The sequence below is a fragment of the Notolepis coatsorum genome, assembly GCF_963971535.1.
Source record: "Notolepis coatsorum genome assembly, chromosome: 18".
Lineage (NCBI taxonomy): Eukaryota > Metazoa > Chordata > Actinopteri > Aulopiformes > Paralepididae > Notolepis > Notolepis coatsorum.
In genome coordinates, this window is record NC_140182.1 from 97,143,756 (window position 1) to 97,161,200 (window position 17,445).

The 17,445-nt window shown below is 44.6% G+C and overlaps 1 protein-coding gene across 1 annotated transcript; it reads left to right on the forward strand.

Annotated features, from left to right (window-relative positions):
- Positions 1–2,575: 2,575 nt before the first annotated feature.
- LOC311245514 (uncharacterized protein) lies at positions 2,576–9,021 on the forward strand. The gene is made up of 6 exons (XM_084335381.1): positions 2,576–2,680; positions 5,251–5,319; positions 5,434–5,535; positions 6,761–6,930; positions 7,049–7,113; positions 8,787–9,021. The coding sequence occupies exons 3-6, from the start codon at positions 5,469–5,471 to the stop codon at positions 8,818–8,820; spliced, it is 336 nt and encodes a 111-aa protein (XP_084191507.1). The 5' UTR covers positions 2,576–2,680; positions 5,251–5,319; positions 5,434–5,468; the 3' UTR covers positions 8,821–9,021.
- Positions 9,022–17,445: the final 8,424 nt, after the last annotated feature.

The window sequence follows — 17,445 nt, forward strand, 5'->3', positions numbered from 1 at the left end:
CTAAGCTTAGACGTTCGAAACACGTCTAGAATAGACGTCTACCAAACTTTCACTTTTCACCCCATTCTAGACTGATTTTAAACGTCTAAGCTTAGACGTTCAAAACACGTCTAAGCTTAGACGTTCAAAACACGTCTAGAATAGACGTCTACCAAACTTTCACTTTTCACCCCATTCTAGACCGAATTTAGCCTAGCCTTGATTGACATTTTTTATTAACAGATTGCATAATGGGGACAGTACAGTACAGCTCAATACACACAATTGTTAACCCTTTCACTGCCACACTTAACCCTTTCACTGCGACAATACACAGTATGTTAACCCTTTCACTGCATATATGTAGTATCCTCAAGAATATGTGCATAATATGTGGAACGCCCTACCCACAGCTGTAAAGGAATGTGAATCACTACCCACTTTTAAAACCACTCTCAAGGAGCACCTACGGAAGACTGCAATTCGAAACTGGCCCCTGTGAATATCCTAACCCAACCCCCTCCAATGTACAGTAAATGTCCTAACCCAGTAATACACAAGACCCTCTTCTTGGACCTAGTAAGGTTTCGTCGATAATCCAATGTACAGTTACCCCCCCCCCCCCCCGCGCCTACCCACCCCCCGCCCCACCCAACCACCTCCAATGTACAGTCCGCCTCCCCCACCCCACCTACCCAACCCCCCCCACCCCACCTCCTATACAATGTACAGTCTCTTCGTCAAATGTATATACTCTCTTCTTTTTTTTCTTTTTTTTTAACTCTTTTTGTATCACAAACAGTACTGTATTTGTAAATCTGGTATGTCATAAATCCAATCTCCCCCAATCCCATTCAGTTAGCTGCAGCTCAAATGTATCCCCTTGCCCCACTTTGCCTTTTATGTGTCTGTCTGTGTTTTGTGTATTTGTATGTTTGTTTTTGTTTTGCTGCCATTTTGGCCAGGGCCCCGTTCCATGTACCGGGATAACCGAGTTAGCCGGATAACTTTAGCTGGATAACTGGGTTAGCCTGACTTTCCGATTTCATGTACCTGGATTTTCCAAATCACCATGACAACATATCCAAAAGTTTGAGCCTGGTCGAAAGCAGAGTTCAAGTTCAAGTTAGCCTGAACTATCGCCACGCCCCCGCAAAGAAGTGACAGCCCGTTTCCTGAAACTATTCCCACAGTCTACGATCTGCATTATACCATTCTGAATTACGTTTTTGTGCTCCATTCTTCCAGAGGGGGCTTTTGAAATGTAAAATAGACCCAAAATGCTGATATTAAATTCACTTTGTCCTAAATAATGCACGTTATATATACCGTGGCGACGGTGGCGCTCGCTCGTGCGATGTACACATGATGTGGTTATTTTAATTGTAACTGGGATTAAGATGTCTGATGAGATGCGCTGTTTGACGGATTTGAGAAATTGAATGAGCCGTTGACGTCACATTAATGAATGAGGATAAAGAGATAAACTTCATTCAAAACAAAGGATATTCTAAACACGGGTCTCTCGTTCATTAATGTATAAACAATGAATTTATCCCATCTGGCCCAGTGGCGCAGCGGTAGTGCTCAAGCCTCCCAATCCACCGACCGGGGTTCAAATCCCTGTGTTTCCAATATGATTTTTTTGAATATAATATTAATGATTATACGCCAAAGTAGCCTGGTTTTAAGTTAAAATATTATAAATCTACATGCATTGAGGATGTCATTCTTTATATAGCTCTCAACGTGCACCAAATTGAATTATTCCTATATTGCAAAAAGAAGGACCCCGGTCTTGAACCCCGGTCGTCCGTGTGGAAGTCAAAAGAACAACCCGTTGGACCACATTGGAGATAAGTTAAATATTGACTATACATCAATCAATGGGCAAGAAAGCCGTCTCGTAATTCTGTATAACAGTTAACTAGTTATTTTCGCTAGCAAGATCTCATTTGATTATTCAATCCAGCAGGCAAGTTTAAAGAAATATAATCTGATTGATTGAGGTAATGAGGGACTTAGAATTAGCCTATAGATAACGCATTTAACTTGTCGGCGAGGCGATTGAGCCTATTGCAATCTGTCAATAAAGTCTTAAATCAATTAATCAATCAATGCCGTTGAGAATCAGGGTCTCTGCCATCGATACGTGCTGGCTTTCCACCTAAAACGGGAGCGCGCATCTAGCCTGACTTGAGCCTGACTCTCAAGTCTGGCTTGAGTTAACGAGACTGAATCCTCCTTTGTGAAACAGGAAAATCCCGGCTTTGAACATCGGGTTAACTGAAGCTGGATAATGGACATGTTGATCGACTTAGTTGAACCACGTACATGAAACAGGTCTTGCTCGAAAATCTTTGATCTCAAGTGACTACCTGGTCAAATAAAGGTAAAATAAAAAAATGTATGTCATATTATGTTATGATGAATTGAAAATGGGGGACCCTGATGTAAACAAGATGAAAGTATTTCAGTGGTCTGCATCCCCTTAACAATTGTGTGTATTGAGTTGTACTGTGTACCCATTCTGCAATCTGTTAATAAACTTTTCAATCAATCAATCAATGAGTGGTGCTGAGAGGGGGTTGGCAACGCGGAAGTCTCGCGTAATCGCACGAGAGTTGCCCGTTTTAACACGGGTTGGAAACCCCGTTTCACCCTGTTCCCTTCGCGGAAGTTCACGCTGTCTACAAGCAAGGTAAATATCTGTCTCAGTGTCTCCGTTATTTTAATCAAATGTGGCCAAGTCCATTACTATTCCCTCTCGAAACGTAACCGGGTTGACTACTATATATCTAATTGCATGTGTAGTTGGTTCATACGAGTGTACGTGCTTGTATTTCTCTAAAAAATTGTTAGATCTTACATGTTGCACGCGCACTACGTGATTTCAGTGATGGCTGCCCCCATGCTACCGCGTTGAGGCCTGCTAGCTAGCTGCTCTTATGTAGAATAGTGTACAATTAGGAATACTGTCACTATTTTATTAAAATCTGCGCATTGTTGTGGCCATCATAGGCTGTATTATTTAGCCTCAGATTGTTTATGTTCATGGTATTAACCGCGCTAGTCTCAAAGCTAGGATATCATGTTAGCATATGCTAACGTAAGCCCCAGTCTGACACTAGCTGTGTAACATTACTGTCGCATATCTCGCCGGTAGGAATAACTATAGATGTATATGGGAATAACGACCAAGTGGCACAACGTTAGTCCCTGGCTTTATAGACAGTCTCCCCTCCTAATGTACAGTCCCCTCCCCATCATATGTATATACTCTGTCAGGATCCAGGGGTAACAGTACTGTATATTTGAATACCGTTTATGTCACAAATGTATCGGTACTAAATACCTATATGTCCCTATGCCATAAATGTCATGTATGTTGTGTATGTCATAAATGTCTATATGAATTGAAAATGGGGGACCCTGATGGAAACAAGACAAACGTCTTTTTCAGGTCTGCATCCCCTTAACAATTGTGTGTATTGAGCCGTACTGTATTGTACCCATTCTGCAATATGTTAAATAAAGTTTTCATTCATTCATTCATGAATGGGGAATATGTGTCTCTCACACCATGTCATTGATTGATTGAAAACGTTATTAACAGATTGCAGAATGGGTACAATACAGTACAGCTCAATACACACAATTGTTAAGGGGATGCAGACGGCCCTGTTTCATGTACGTGGTTCAACTAAGTCGATCAACATGTCCATTATCCAGCTTCAGTTAACCCGATGTTCAAAGCCGGGATTTTCCTGTTTCACAAAGGAGGATTCAGTCTCGTTAACTCAAGCCAGACTTGAGAGTCAGGCTCAAGTCAGGCTAGATGCGCGCTCCCGTTTTAGGTGGAAAGCCAGCACGTATCGATGGCAGAGACCCTGATTCTCAACGGCATTGATTGATTAATTGATTTAAGACTTTATTGACAGATTGCAATAGGCTCAATCGCCTCGCCGACAAGTTAAATGCGTTATCTATAGGCTAATTCTAAGTCCCTCATTACCTCAATCAATCAGATTATATTTCTTTAAACTTGCCTGCTGGATTGAATAATCAAATGAGATCTTGCTAGCGAAAATAACTAGTTAACTGTTATACAGAATTACGAGACGGCTTTCTTGCCCATTGATTGATGTATAGTCAATATTTAACTTATCTCCAATGTGGTCCAACGGGTTGTTCTTTTGACTTCCACACGGACGACCGGGGTTCAAGACCGGGGTCCTTCTTTTTGCAATATAGGAATAATTCAATTTGGTGCACGTTGAGAGCTATATAAAGAATGACATCCTCAATGCATGTAGATTTATAATATTTTAACTTAAAACCAGGCTACTTTGGCGTATAATCATTAATATTATATTCAAAAAAATCATACTGGAAACACGGGGATTTGAACCCCGGTCGGTGGATTGGGAGGCTTGAGCACTACCGCTGGGCCACTGGGCCAGATGGGATAAATTCATTGTTTATACATTAATGAACGAGAGACCCGTGTTTAGAATATCCTTTGTTTTGAATGAAGTTTATCTCTTTATCCTCATTCATTAATGTGACGTCAACGGCTCATTCAATTTCTCAAATCCGTCAAACAGCGCATCTCATCAGACATCTTAATCCCAGTTACAATTAAAATAACCACATCATGTGTACATCGCACGAGCGAGCGCCACCGTCGCCACGGTATATATAACGTGCATTATTTAGGACAAAGTGAATTTAATATCAGCATTTTGGGTCTATTTTACATTTCAAAAGCCCCCTCTGGAAGAATGGAGCACAAAAACGTAATTCAGAATGGTATAATGCAGATCGTAGACTGTGGGAATAGTTTCAGGAAACGGGCTGTCACTTCTTTGCGGGGGCGTGGCGATAGTTCAGGCTAACTTGAACTTGAACTCTGCTTTCGACCAGGCTCAAACTTTTGGATATGTTGTCATGGTGATTTGGAAAATCCAGGTACATGAAATCGGAAAGTCCGGCTAACCCAGTTATCCAGCTAAAGTTATCCGGCTAACTCAGTTATCCAGGTACAAGAAACAGGGCCAGAAAGACTTGCGTCTTGTTTACATCAGGGTCCCCCATTTTCAATGTCAGATATGGCAACTGCAGCTTAAATTATGCTGTGACCTGCTGCCAATATCCTGTGTAACTAAATCGAATATACTTGTATTGAGAAGACACTTGTACATTAGTCTAGAGGTCAAATACTTATGTTAATCCCTATTTAAAATGTAACATTCTGTTGCATGTGTCCAGATGCCGGGCGTCAGTGAAAGATGTGAACCTACAGGAGTTTGTTCGTGCCCTGGCGGCCTTCCTGAAAAAGTGAGTTGACTTAATTAATTTCCTCCAATGGTGTGACGGTCACACTATTAAAATAATATAAAAAAAGTATATTCCACAGGGCCTCCTGTTATGATACATTTCTTCTGTCACCAGGTCAGGAAAGCTGAAGGTGCCAGACTGGGTGGACCATGGTCAAGCTGGCTAAACACAAGGAGCTGGCCCCTAATGATGAGAACTGGTTCTACACCAGAGCTGGTAAATTGTGACATCATCCCACCATCTCTTGTTTCCACTGCTGTTGGTATTAGTTGCGTTGATTAACGCAACTAGTGTTAGCTGTAACATTTGATGGCTGACGTAGCAGCTCTAATGTTTGCAGGGCTGTACACTGCAACGAGATGATCGCAAATTGCCTATTAATTTGGCCGTTGCGAGTGAAAAATAATATCTGGGAGCAACGTTGTGAGTAGTGATTTCAACCTTCATTCGCATTTCACTCCTAAATTAATCAATACAAATTGGATAAAAAAAAATTGTAAAACTTTAGCCTACAACCAAGGCTGTACAGTGCGACACAATGTTGTGGTGCTATGAAAATTGTCGTTGAGCTGAGCTCATCAAAATCAATGGAGGACTTTCAGGAAAGTAAAAAACACATAGCGCTTGCCGATTGGTGCTAAGAACAGCAGGGCGGGTGCAAGCGATGTGACGTAATTGGCAGACTCGACTGTCAATCAAAATTATTCTGTTGCCGGCTGAATGATTGAATGAATGAAAGCGTTATTAACGATTGCAGAATGGGTACAATACAGTACAGCTCAATACAACAACAGTGGACTGGAGGATGAAGACTAGAAAAAGACTTTCGGCTTTTTTACATAAGGGTCTTCTATTTTCAATTCATCAAAACATTTAGAGATGTACAAATATACAATAGTTTCCTAAAAATGCTATTTATTGATTGATTTAAAAACTTTATTAACATATTGCAGAATTGGTACAGTACAGCTCAATACATACAATTGTTAAGGGCATGCAGACCAGAGAAAGACTTTCGTCTTGTTTACATCAGGGTCCCCCATAAACGCACCCGTGTATTGAAGCTTCTGTAGCATGTCACAGAAATATTCTGTACTTGTTTCAGATGTACCCCAGACAAGGCCCACTCCCAGGAGAGACAAATTTCCTCTGCCTGAAAAGACTAAGATTATAAATAGAATTTACCATATTATAAGTTATTGCTGGTGTAAACATTCTTACAGTTGGGTAAAAATGCCTAGACACTGGTGACCGTTGTTTCAACAACTAACAGTGATAAAATCTTAGCATGTAATTTGAGTTTATTCCTCTGTGAAGTATGGGAGAATACATTAAAACTCCTCAGTCACAAACGGGTTGAGTTGTTTTGCACAATATTTGCGGTTATTTGAAGTACGGAATGTTTTCACTACATTTAACTAATAATTGTCATTTATATCAGGGTTCCAGAGAAAAGTGATGGAGACCCTCCTGGAAATCAAGGATGATATCAAAAAACTCCACAAAGAAATTCATCCGGATGGGAGGGTCGACATACACCCCTGCCAGACAGAGGAGGCGTTGAACCTGCTTGAGGAGGACCTTGAAAGGGTGGACATCAGGACAAAAATGGTGACTTTTAAATCTTTTCCTAGGTTAGAGATTACTGACTCATATGTTCAAAGGATTTAAATTGTATTGTACATGATGTTACATTAATATACATGTCATTTGGTTTTTTCTTATTCAGATATCCACATTGACGGGGATCGGGGGAAAGAGTGTCCGCGACTGCACTAACAAGATGATGGACAGGTATTTATATGCATGTACAAAGATGCAGGTTGAGGCAGGCAGGCATGCGTTCTCACTTTCTGTGTTTATGTTTGGAAAGACCAGATGAAGTCAGACGCGTATATTATATTGATAGTAAATGTACTGAGGATGGACAGATGATGTTGACATTTAAACAAAAAATACAATGCATAATAAATGTGTTCATGATCATCATCATGCAACAAAAAACAATGGGAGGAAGGGGTTTTATGAAACTGGTGATACACTTGTAGTCCTAGTACAGCTTTTCCCTTCAATTTGTATTTGTTTTGACTAGTCACTTGTTGAATTGCTTGAATTATTAATGTCATGACTTTCTCTTAGAGACTCATGACAAATGCAGTCATGTCCCGTTTTAATTTAAAAGGGGGTGGTCTACGAGACAAGAGGGCCTTTAAGGAGACTGCCCTCTACCGTGTATGCTGGAACGGATAACGGAATTTAAAAAATGTCTAGAGGCAGAGAGCAGAGGAGAGATAGGAGAGGTATTGTATTTCATGACTGTTGGGAACTAGGCTTAATGTAGCACCTACCGGTACTTCCACGGATTAAGCTAAGCTAGGCTAACGGTCCAGGTGTTCCCTAAGCCTAATGCAATGCATGCATGTCTAACTCCAGGGAAGATGTTTAATAAGCTAATTTCCCAAAATGTTGGGAGTGTTCCTTTAAGTTGCCTTAATGTTCAAAGGCTTAACCTGTTACAGTATATTTATGTAAATATATATATAAATGTGCGAATTGGCTATAATAAGGTAATTTATACGCCTCCTATTCTATAATAATATTTCTAATGGCATTGGTCCGGATGGGAGAATTCAGTACTGTATCTACAGAACCTTCAGTTTAATCATCTTCCCTTTATTAATTTCCTTAGATTTTTTTGTACACATGATCTCAAGAAGGTACTGAACGAGATCAGTGGCAGTTTTTAATGTTTGGTCATTATTAGCATGGTGTTATTCACTGTCAAAGATGCAAAGAAAAATCTTAATTCATATTCTCCTTTCTTCACAATTTAAGCAAGCCTAGTAATAGACACAATATTTCTGACACTGTGATTACGTTCCCTGAGGTCCATAGATGTCCCTAGATACCAAGAATATGCAAATGTCCTTGTAGAAGTGGAGCAATATTTTATTTACCTAGTTGCCTTAATGTTCAAAGGCTTAACCTGTTACAGTATATTTATGTAGCTAATATATGTAAATATATATATATATAAATGTGCGAATTGGCTATAATAAGGTAATTTATACGCCTCCTATTCTATAATATTTCTAATGGCATTGGTCCGGATGGGAGAATTCAGTACTGTATCTACAGAACCTTCGGTTTAATTATATTCCCTTTATTAATTTCCTTAGACTTTTTTGTACACATGATCTCAAGAAGGTACTGAACGAGATCAGTGGCAGTTTTTAATCATTATTAGCATGGTGTTATTCACTGTCAAAGATGCAAAGAAAAATCTTAATTCATATTCTCATTTCTTCACAATTTAAGCAAGCCTAGTAATAGACACATTATTTCCGGGGGTCATCCCTACTGCTGTAACCTACTAATGCTTACCACTTGTATCTATTGCTATGTCCGCCCATCACAATCACGTGAGTTGTATTAACGCCTGTCCCGTCTCCCTGTCTCCCTGTCAGTGGCTGTCCAGGAGTGTTGGACGTCCCGTGCTGAAGACCGGGAGGATGCGACCCCCTCTGCGCCTCTCCGGCTGTCTCGAAGTGCCGAAGACTGGGAGGATGCAACCCTCTCTGCGCCGCCCCTTAGCTCAAATAGATCCGCTATCAGCTCTATCTTTAATCTTCAAAATGTTCAGTTGCTATGTATGTGTGTTGGGCCAGCCTTTAGTATTTTAAAATAAAAAGAAATTATAAAAACGGCTAACTTTTGACTATTCCATGTTATTGATGTGTTAATGTTTAAACAATGCATTTTCAACGCTCATGCTTTAATGTAAAGTTTGGTAGACGTCTATGTCATGACGTTGAAATAACGTCTAGGCTTAGACGTTCAAAACACGTCTAAGCTTAGACGTTAAAAACACGTCTGGAATAGACGTCTACCAAACTTTCACTTTTCACCCCATTCTAGACTGATTTTAGACGTCTATGTCATGACGTTGAAACAACGTCTAAACATAGACGTTCAAAAAACGTCTAAGCTTAGACGTTAAAAACACGTCTGGAATAGACGTCTACCAAACTTTCACTTTTCACCCCATTCTAGACTGATTTTAGACGTCTATGTCATGACGTTGAAACAACGTCTAAACATAGACGTTCAAAACACGTCTAAGCTTAGACGTTAAAAACACGTCTGGAATAGACGTCTACCAAACTTTCACTTTTCACCCCATTCTAGACTGATTTTAGACGTCTATGTCATGACGTTGAAACAACGTCTAAACATAGACGTTCAAAAAACGTCTAAGCTTAGACGTTAAAAACACGTCTGGAATAGACGTCTACCAAACTTTCACTTTTCACCCCATTCTAGACTGATTTTAGACGTCTATGTCATGACGTTGAAACAACGTCTAAACATAGACGTTCAAAACACGTCTAAGCTTAGACGTTGAAAACACGTCTGGAATAGACGTCTACCAAACTTTCACTTTTCACCCCATTCTAGACCGACTTTAGCCTAGACGTCTATGGGCCATTTAGACGTCTTTTAAACGTCTATTCAACGTAAAATTGCTCAGAGGGAGTACTGTCTATCTGTATGCAGTGGTGCAGTCGCGGTCACACCCGGTTACACGCCGTGTTACCAGATCACTGAGGCAGAAGTACGCGCGATCGCGCACGGATGTGTACTCGCGTGTATGCGCACACAAAAATGCGCTGTATCCATTCGTTGTGACTGACTAGTACCCGGCCACCGTTTTACATAACAAAAAGCGCAGGTAGACTAAGTGTCTGGGTGTTGGCTATCTGAATGCATCTCCCCCTTCATTCTGTGTGACACAGGCAGTGGAGGTGAATACTAATGTGGCTCGGAATTCGTGATGGGGGTCTACCTGCTTATGATATTGAATCAAGCGTCTGTGCTGCGCGCCAGCTTTCCACGCGCACATTCACACAAATAGAGAGCAAGAAGAGCTTGTATGATAGAAAGATTGCACTTGCGTATATGCGCTTGTGTGTGTGTGCGTGTGTGTGCGTGCGTGTGTGTGTATAAATCAGTTATGTGCACGTGGCGTGGCGTGTTACCAGTTCCCATATTAGTGTAACGTTCGGGAGACTATCATCTTAGGATTGTCTCCCACTGTCTACCTGGGTCACTCTTGTTGTTTTTTTTTATATTTTTTTTATTATTGCAAAACAAAAAATTATTAAAAGTCAGTACTCAACACACAATGCATAATGAAACTTTCAGTAAAGGTGGTTATAATATATGCAAGTACAGAAACAGGATAAAACAAAAATAGTCTATAATAACATTTTAACCGTATACAGTGTATATCCAGCGAAATTACAATTATATAAATGTTAGTATATAATATACCCCTAATACCTATTTTCTAAAACCCTACACACATATGCTCCAGCTCAAACCCCCCCCTCCCGGACCCCCTCTTGGATAGTACCTCCATTATCCCTCACTCCTAACCAGACACTACCATTATAAGCTAGCTTTTATTCTCTCCACCACTTCTAACCACATTGACATTTTGGATTCATTGAGCCCCAGAATTCTTGCTGTAGATATTTCTTGATATATCACATCGAGATATGTAAGAAACCACACTTTTCGGCAAATTTTTTCCGGTTGAAACCAACGTGATGCGATCAGTTTTTTTAGCTACTGTGATACCCGATAAAACCAATCTTTTTAGTTGTGGATTCACTGCAAACTCAAAAACATCATTCAATAGTAATACCGCGGGGTGTACAGGTATATTCCAAAATACGAGTGTTGATAATTGTTGGGACACATCTTTCCAGAATGCCTTAACTGGTGGGCAGTCCCAATACATGTGCATAAATGTTCCTTCGTCCCCATTTGTACATTGGGAGCATTTGGAGTCTTGTATAAGCCCCATTTTGCACAGCCTTATAGGAGTCAAGATTGATTTGTTGATGATCTGGGTTCCTTGATGTAAGTCGGACATTTGCCCAGGCTCCTTGCCAATCAAAGTCATATTCCCTCCTCCAGACAGTGTCTATTTGAAGGATTTCATACGAGGACGTTAGTAATTGATAATAAAAACTTGATACAAAACCTCCCAATGTATCTCTTTCATAGAAAAATTTGTGGTATCTGTGGTGTTCAATTGGTACGAGTAATGGAACACCGTGAGATCTCATACAAAGTCGTAACTGTATGTAAAAAACTCTTGTTGTTATGGTTCACCTTGTATGTCACCACTGATTGCTGTCATCACTAATTGTCTGTCACACCTGGGTGCTGTCATTGGCTGTCAGACTGCTGCTCCTCATTGACAGCGTGGAATGTTGAGAATGTGACGTATTTAACATTTGCTCTATTCCTTGTTCTTTGCTAGAGCTTCACCTAATTCTACGGACGTACCTATCGCTGGACAAGCACAGACATATTGTCTTCTCCCTGTTATAGTATTTACTTTTCCCCTGTTAATAAACAGTACTACTGTTTTGGAATTGTAAAAACATTCTCCGTCTCGTTCTTCTACCTCGACAACTTGGAAGTCACTTACCCGTTCGTAACAGAAGCTCTAGCCATCATGACTTCCAACGAGGAGATACGGGACGAGATGGTGAGCCTACGGGACCAGCTCAGGATCATGATGGAGCGGCAGATGGCAGTCGGTGTCGAGCTGGGTCGACTGGGAGATGTTTCCCTGGCTTCTCAGGAGACGGCGGAGACAGCGTTGGCGGCGGTGAACCAGGCCCGCTCTACGGCCGCTGGGACGACATCAACGAGGATATCCGCAGCCGGAGCATCATCGATCGGCGGGGAAGGCGAGCGGGGGTATCCGGTGGATCGGGAGGACTACCGAGAGCCACGTCTGCCGGCGCCGGAGCGCTATGGAGGGGCTCCTACCGGCTGCCGTGAGTTTATCGCCCAGTGCTCTCTCATTTTTCAACTACAGCCGCGTACTTTCCCCAGTGGTGTGGCTCGGGTAGCCTATATTATAACTCTCCTCACGGGTCGTGCTCTCTCTTGGGCCACAGCGGAGTGGGAGAGTGGGTCTGTGGTCTGCCACGACGCGGATGCCTTCGCCCTGGAGTTACGCCGTGTATTCGATACCTCCAGGGTGATTTCCATTTACGAGGCCGGCAGTCGACTTATGTCCTGCCGGCAGGGCATTCGCGCCGTAGCAGACTACGCCATTGATTTCCGTATTGTGGCTCGGGAGGCGGACTGGCCTGAGGTTCCCTGCTGTGTCCATTTTTTGCATGGTCTCTCCACTCGCATGCAGGACGAGCTGGCTACGCGGGAGCTACCCGAACGCCTGGATCTATTGATTAACATGGCCATTCGGTTAGATAATCGTCACCGGGAGAGGGGACGCGAGAGGGAGGCTTTGTCACAGGTACTCTTCCGTCCCTCTCCTAGTGTCGATCGGCCAGCATACCAGCCAATGAGAGAGCACCGGGGCGATGACGAGCCCATGCAGCTGGGAGCGTTGAACCTCTCTGAAGCGGAGAAGCAGAGGCGGGTCAACGAGAAGCGCTGTTTTCATTGTGGCCGCACGGGGCATCGCTTCGCCGCCTGTCGGGGCTCGGGAAACGCAGGAGCCCGCTAGGCCTGGGGAAGGTGCTAGCAGGTGGGCATGTCTCTCCGGTCATAAACGTTCACGACTCACGTACTTTTTTTGATGTCACTGTCAGGTGGGGGGATTCTTCTAAAACGGTCAAGGCTTTAGTGGATTCGGGGGCTGCGGGCAACTTGATTCATGTGGGGGTGGCTCTAGAATGGGGGGTTCCTTTAGAGACACTAGAGGTGCCCATCCCTGTCCGTTCGCTGGACGGCCGACCGCTTGGTTGTGGATTTGTTACCCAGCGCACCGGGAAACTGTGGGTTCGGGTGGCGGGTAGCGAGGGGGAATATTTGAATTTTTTTGTTGTTATGTCTCCCCATTCCGACATTGTTTTAGGCTTGTGCTGCATAATCCTCGTATTAATTGGACTACGGGTGAACTCTCCATGGGAAGCGGCGTCAGCGCTGACGCTGGCGTGAGTTCATCCGTCCCTCCCCCCCTCCCTCTTTTGTCTCTCTCCAGGTTGACGGTGGACGTTGCAGATTCTTTATTATCCCCCAACCCCGATTTGGCAGGTGTTCCTGCGGTCTATTGTGACCTGGCGGACGTTTTTAGTAAAACGCGTGCTAAAGCACTACCGCCTCATAGACCTTACGACTGCGCCATTGATCTTCTACCCGGCGCTTCTCCGCCCCGGGGACGGATGTTCTCTCTCTCCCGCCCTGAGACAGTGTCCATGAACACTTACATTCGAGAGGCATTGTCCGCGGGGCATATCCGACCGTCCACATCCCCTGCAGGCGCTGGCTTCTTTTTTGTGGCTAAAAAAGATGGTGATCAGCGGCCGTGCATAGATTATAGGGGGTTGAATGACGTTTCCATCAAGAACCGTTATCCTTTACCGCTCATGGACACCGCCTTTGAGTGCTTACAGGGGGCACAGGTCTTTTCTAAACTTGACTTACGTAATGCATACAACTTGGTCAGGATTAGAGAAGGGGACGAGTGGAAAACTGCATTTAATACTCCTAATGGGCATTATGAGTATTTGGTCATGCCTTTTGGTTTAGCTAATGCTCCAGCAGTTTTCCAAGCCCTGGTCAACGACGTGCTGCGGGATCTAATTGGGGTGTCAGTGTTTGTATATTTGGATGACATCCTTATTTTTTCTCGCGATATGGTGCAACACCAACTGCACGTTCGTGAGGTGCTTCAACGTCTCCTTAAGCATCAACTGTTTGTTAAGGCTGAGAAGTGTGTGTTTCACACTGAAATAATAATAATAATGGATTGGATTTATATAGCGCTCTTCTCTGACTGACTGTTGCTCTGACTCAGAGCGCTTCACAGAGTCCATTATTCGTTCATACACAGTCATACCGGTAGTGGTAAGCTACAATTGCAGCCAGAGCTGCCCTGAGGCAGACTCACGGAAGCGTGGCGAATAATCAACGCCTACGGCCCCTCCGACCACCACCAACATTCATTCACATGCATACACATTCATACGAGGCAAGTAGGTTAAGTGTCTGACACCGTTTCCTTCCTGGGCTTTGTGTTGACGAAGGGCGATCTTCGCATGGATCCAGCCAAGGTGAGTGCAGTCTTGGATTGGCCACGGCCTTCGTCGCTCAAGGAGTTACAACGGTTTTTGGGCTTTGCAAATTTTTACAGGCGCTTTATTCGCAATTTTAGCGCCTTAGTCAATCCATTAACCGCTCTCACTAAGTCCTCTCTCCCTGGCTTTGAATGGTCGCCTAGGGCAGAGTCGGCCTTCTGCGACCTCAAACGTCGATTTACCTCCGGTAATCTCGCAGAGATGTTTAAAGGATGGTAAGGTGCATCCTTGTGCCTTCTTTTCGCGCCGGCTGTCTCCGGCCGAGCGTAACTATGACGTGGGTAATCGGGAGTTATTGGCAGTCAAATTGGCATTGGAGGAATGGAGACATTGGTTAGAGGGGGCGGCACATCCTTTCATTGTTTGGACGGACCATAAGAACTTGGCTTACATCCAAGGGGCTAAACGCCTTAACGCTCGCCAGGCCAGGTGGGCGTTATTCTTCACTCGATTTCGGTTTACCATCTCCTATCGACCCGGTTCCAAGAACGTCAAGCCTGACGCCCTGTCACGTCAGTTTGATCTTCCGGGTCGAGAGGAGAAGCCCCACCCTATTATTCCACAGGCCTTGATTTTGGCACCCGTGTCATGGGGCATAGATAGGGTGGTGAGGTCGGCTCAGGCACGGGAGCCCGATCCCGGTGGGGGTCCTCCGGGTCGGATGTATGTGCCCAAGGCGGCACGCTCACGCCTGCTGCAGTGGGCGCATACATCCTCTCTCACCGGCCACCCTGGGGCCACCAGAACCCTGGAGTTTATCCGTAGGAGGTTTTGGTGGCCGACAGAGGGGGGGGATACACGCTCCTTTGTGGCGGCCTGTCCGGTGTGCGCGCGCAGTAAGACCTCTCGCCGTGCGCCGGCGGGTCTCCTCCGACCGCTTCCTATTCCCAAGCGTCCCTGGTCGCACATATCCCTGGATTTTATTTCCGGTCTTCCCTTATCGGATGGGTTCACTGCCATCCTGGTGGTGGTGGACCGGTTCTCCAAGGCGGCCCACTTCATTCCCCTCCCCAAGCTCCCCTCGGCCCGGGAGACGGCTGACCTTGTGGTGCAGCACGTCTTTCGGGTTCATGGGCTTCCAGTGGATATTGTGTCCGACCGGGGTCCTCAGTTCGCCTCCAGGTTCTGGAAGGCGTTCGCCGCCGGTCTGGGCGCCTCCGTCAGCCTGTCGTCTGGGTTCCATCCGCAGACGAACGGGCAGACGGAGCGTGTCAACCAGGACCTGGAGGGCGTTCTGAGGTGCTACGTTGCTGGGTGTCCGGCGACGTGGAGTAGGAGGTTGGCCTGGGCTGAGTATGCGCATAATACCCTCCTTTCCTCCTCTACTGGTATGTCTCCCTTTCAGTGTCAATATGGTTTTCAACCTCCTCTGTTTCCCGAACAGGAGCAGGAGGTGGAGGTGCCGTCGGCCCAGGCACATGTGGCTCGCTGTCGCAGGACGTGGAGCAGAGTGCGGACGGCGCTGCAGAAGGCCTCGGTTAAGGCTCAGCGGCAAGCTAACCGCAAGCGTCGTCCGGCTCCGGTTTTCCGTCCGGGACAGCGGGTTTGGCTTTCCACTCGTGATCTCCCTCTCCGGGTGGAGTCCAGGAAGCTGGCTCCTCGCTTTATAGGGCCCTTTAAAGTGGTGCGTCGGGTGAATCCTATGGCTTACAGGCTACGCCTTCCGGCCTCTATGAGGGTCCATCCGACGTTTCATGTGTCCCTGTTGAAGCCATTCCTCTCATCGCCCTTGTCCCCGCCACTCCCTGCGGTTCCTCCGCCCCGCATTATTGACGGTCAGCCTGTCTATACGGTGCAGAGAATCCTGAGTTGTAGGCGGAGGGGTAGGGGGTTTCAGTTCTTGGTGGATTGGGAGGGGTACGGGGTAGAAGAGCGTTCTTGGGTGCCTCAACGGGACATATTAGATCCCAGCCTGATCGATGATTTCCGGCGGCTGCATCCCGAGGCCCCTGGGTGAACGTCAGGTGCCGTTCCTCGGGGGGGGATACTGTAACGTTCAGGAGACTATCATCTTAGGATTGTCTCCCACTGTCTACCTGGGTCACTCTTGTTGTTATGGTTCACCTTGTATGTCACCACTGATTGCTGTCATCACTAATTGTCTGTCACACCTGGGTGCTGTCATTGGCTGTCAGACTGCTGCTCCTCATTGACAGCGTGGAATGTTGAGAATGTGACGTATTTAACATTTGCTCTATTCCTTGTTCTTTGCTAGAGCTTCACCTAATTCTACGGACGTACCTATCGCTGGACAAGCACAGACATATTGTCTTCTCCCTGTTATAGTATTTACTTTTCCCCTGTTAATAAACAGTACTACTGTTTTGGAATTGTAAAAACATTCTCCGTCTCGTTCTTCTACCTCGACAACTTGGAAGTCACTTACCCGTTCGTAACAATTAGGACTGCACCACTGTCTGTATGTCATGTATGTCATATGTTATGACAAATTGAAAATGGGTGACCCTGATGTAAACAAGACGAAAGTCTTTCTCTGGTCTGCATTCCCTTAACAATTGTGTGTATTGAGCTGTAGGCTACTGTATTGTACCCATTCTGCAATCTGTTAATAAAATGTTCAATCAATTCTTCCTTTTAATACAAATTACACCATCTAGTGGTGGTCTGCAAAAATACACCAAACGACACCATCCAAAGCTCTGTGTTTCCACATTTCCCGGCAAATGTGTACATTCCTCGTCGGGTAAGTAAATGTGAGAGGAAAATGCGCTGCAGAGCACAGTCCTTGATTTACCTGCTGAGCCCATGGCATTATAGGTGTGCACAGGGTTCGAGTTATCACCTGAGAGCTATGGTGGCCCCCGAAACCGTGCACCGCCGAATTTCTTTTTGACTATTTTCTTCCTGAAATTGGGGCCGTTTTCGAAGTCATATTTAGAGGAATATCTCATTAGGATTAGAGTCTAATACTAATGAGTAATGCCATCACACACCAGTCTAATCATTAGACTATTATGTGATGTCATTATTCCGT

Coding starts and splice junctions, on each gene's coding strand:
- LOC311245514 (XM_084335381.1), top strand. CDS start 5,469: ATGGTCAAGCTGGCTAAACACAAGGAGCTGGCCCCTAATGATGAGAAC. Junction 5,536..6,760: donor CTGGTTCTACACCAGAGCTG/GTAAATTGTGAC, acceptor CATTTATATCAG/GGTTCCAGAGAAAAGTGATG. Junction 7,114..8,786: donor ACTAACAAGATGATGGACAG/GTATTTATATGC, acceptor TCTCCCTGTCAG/TGGCTGTCCAGGAGTGTTGG.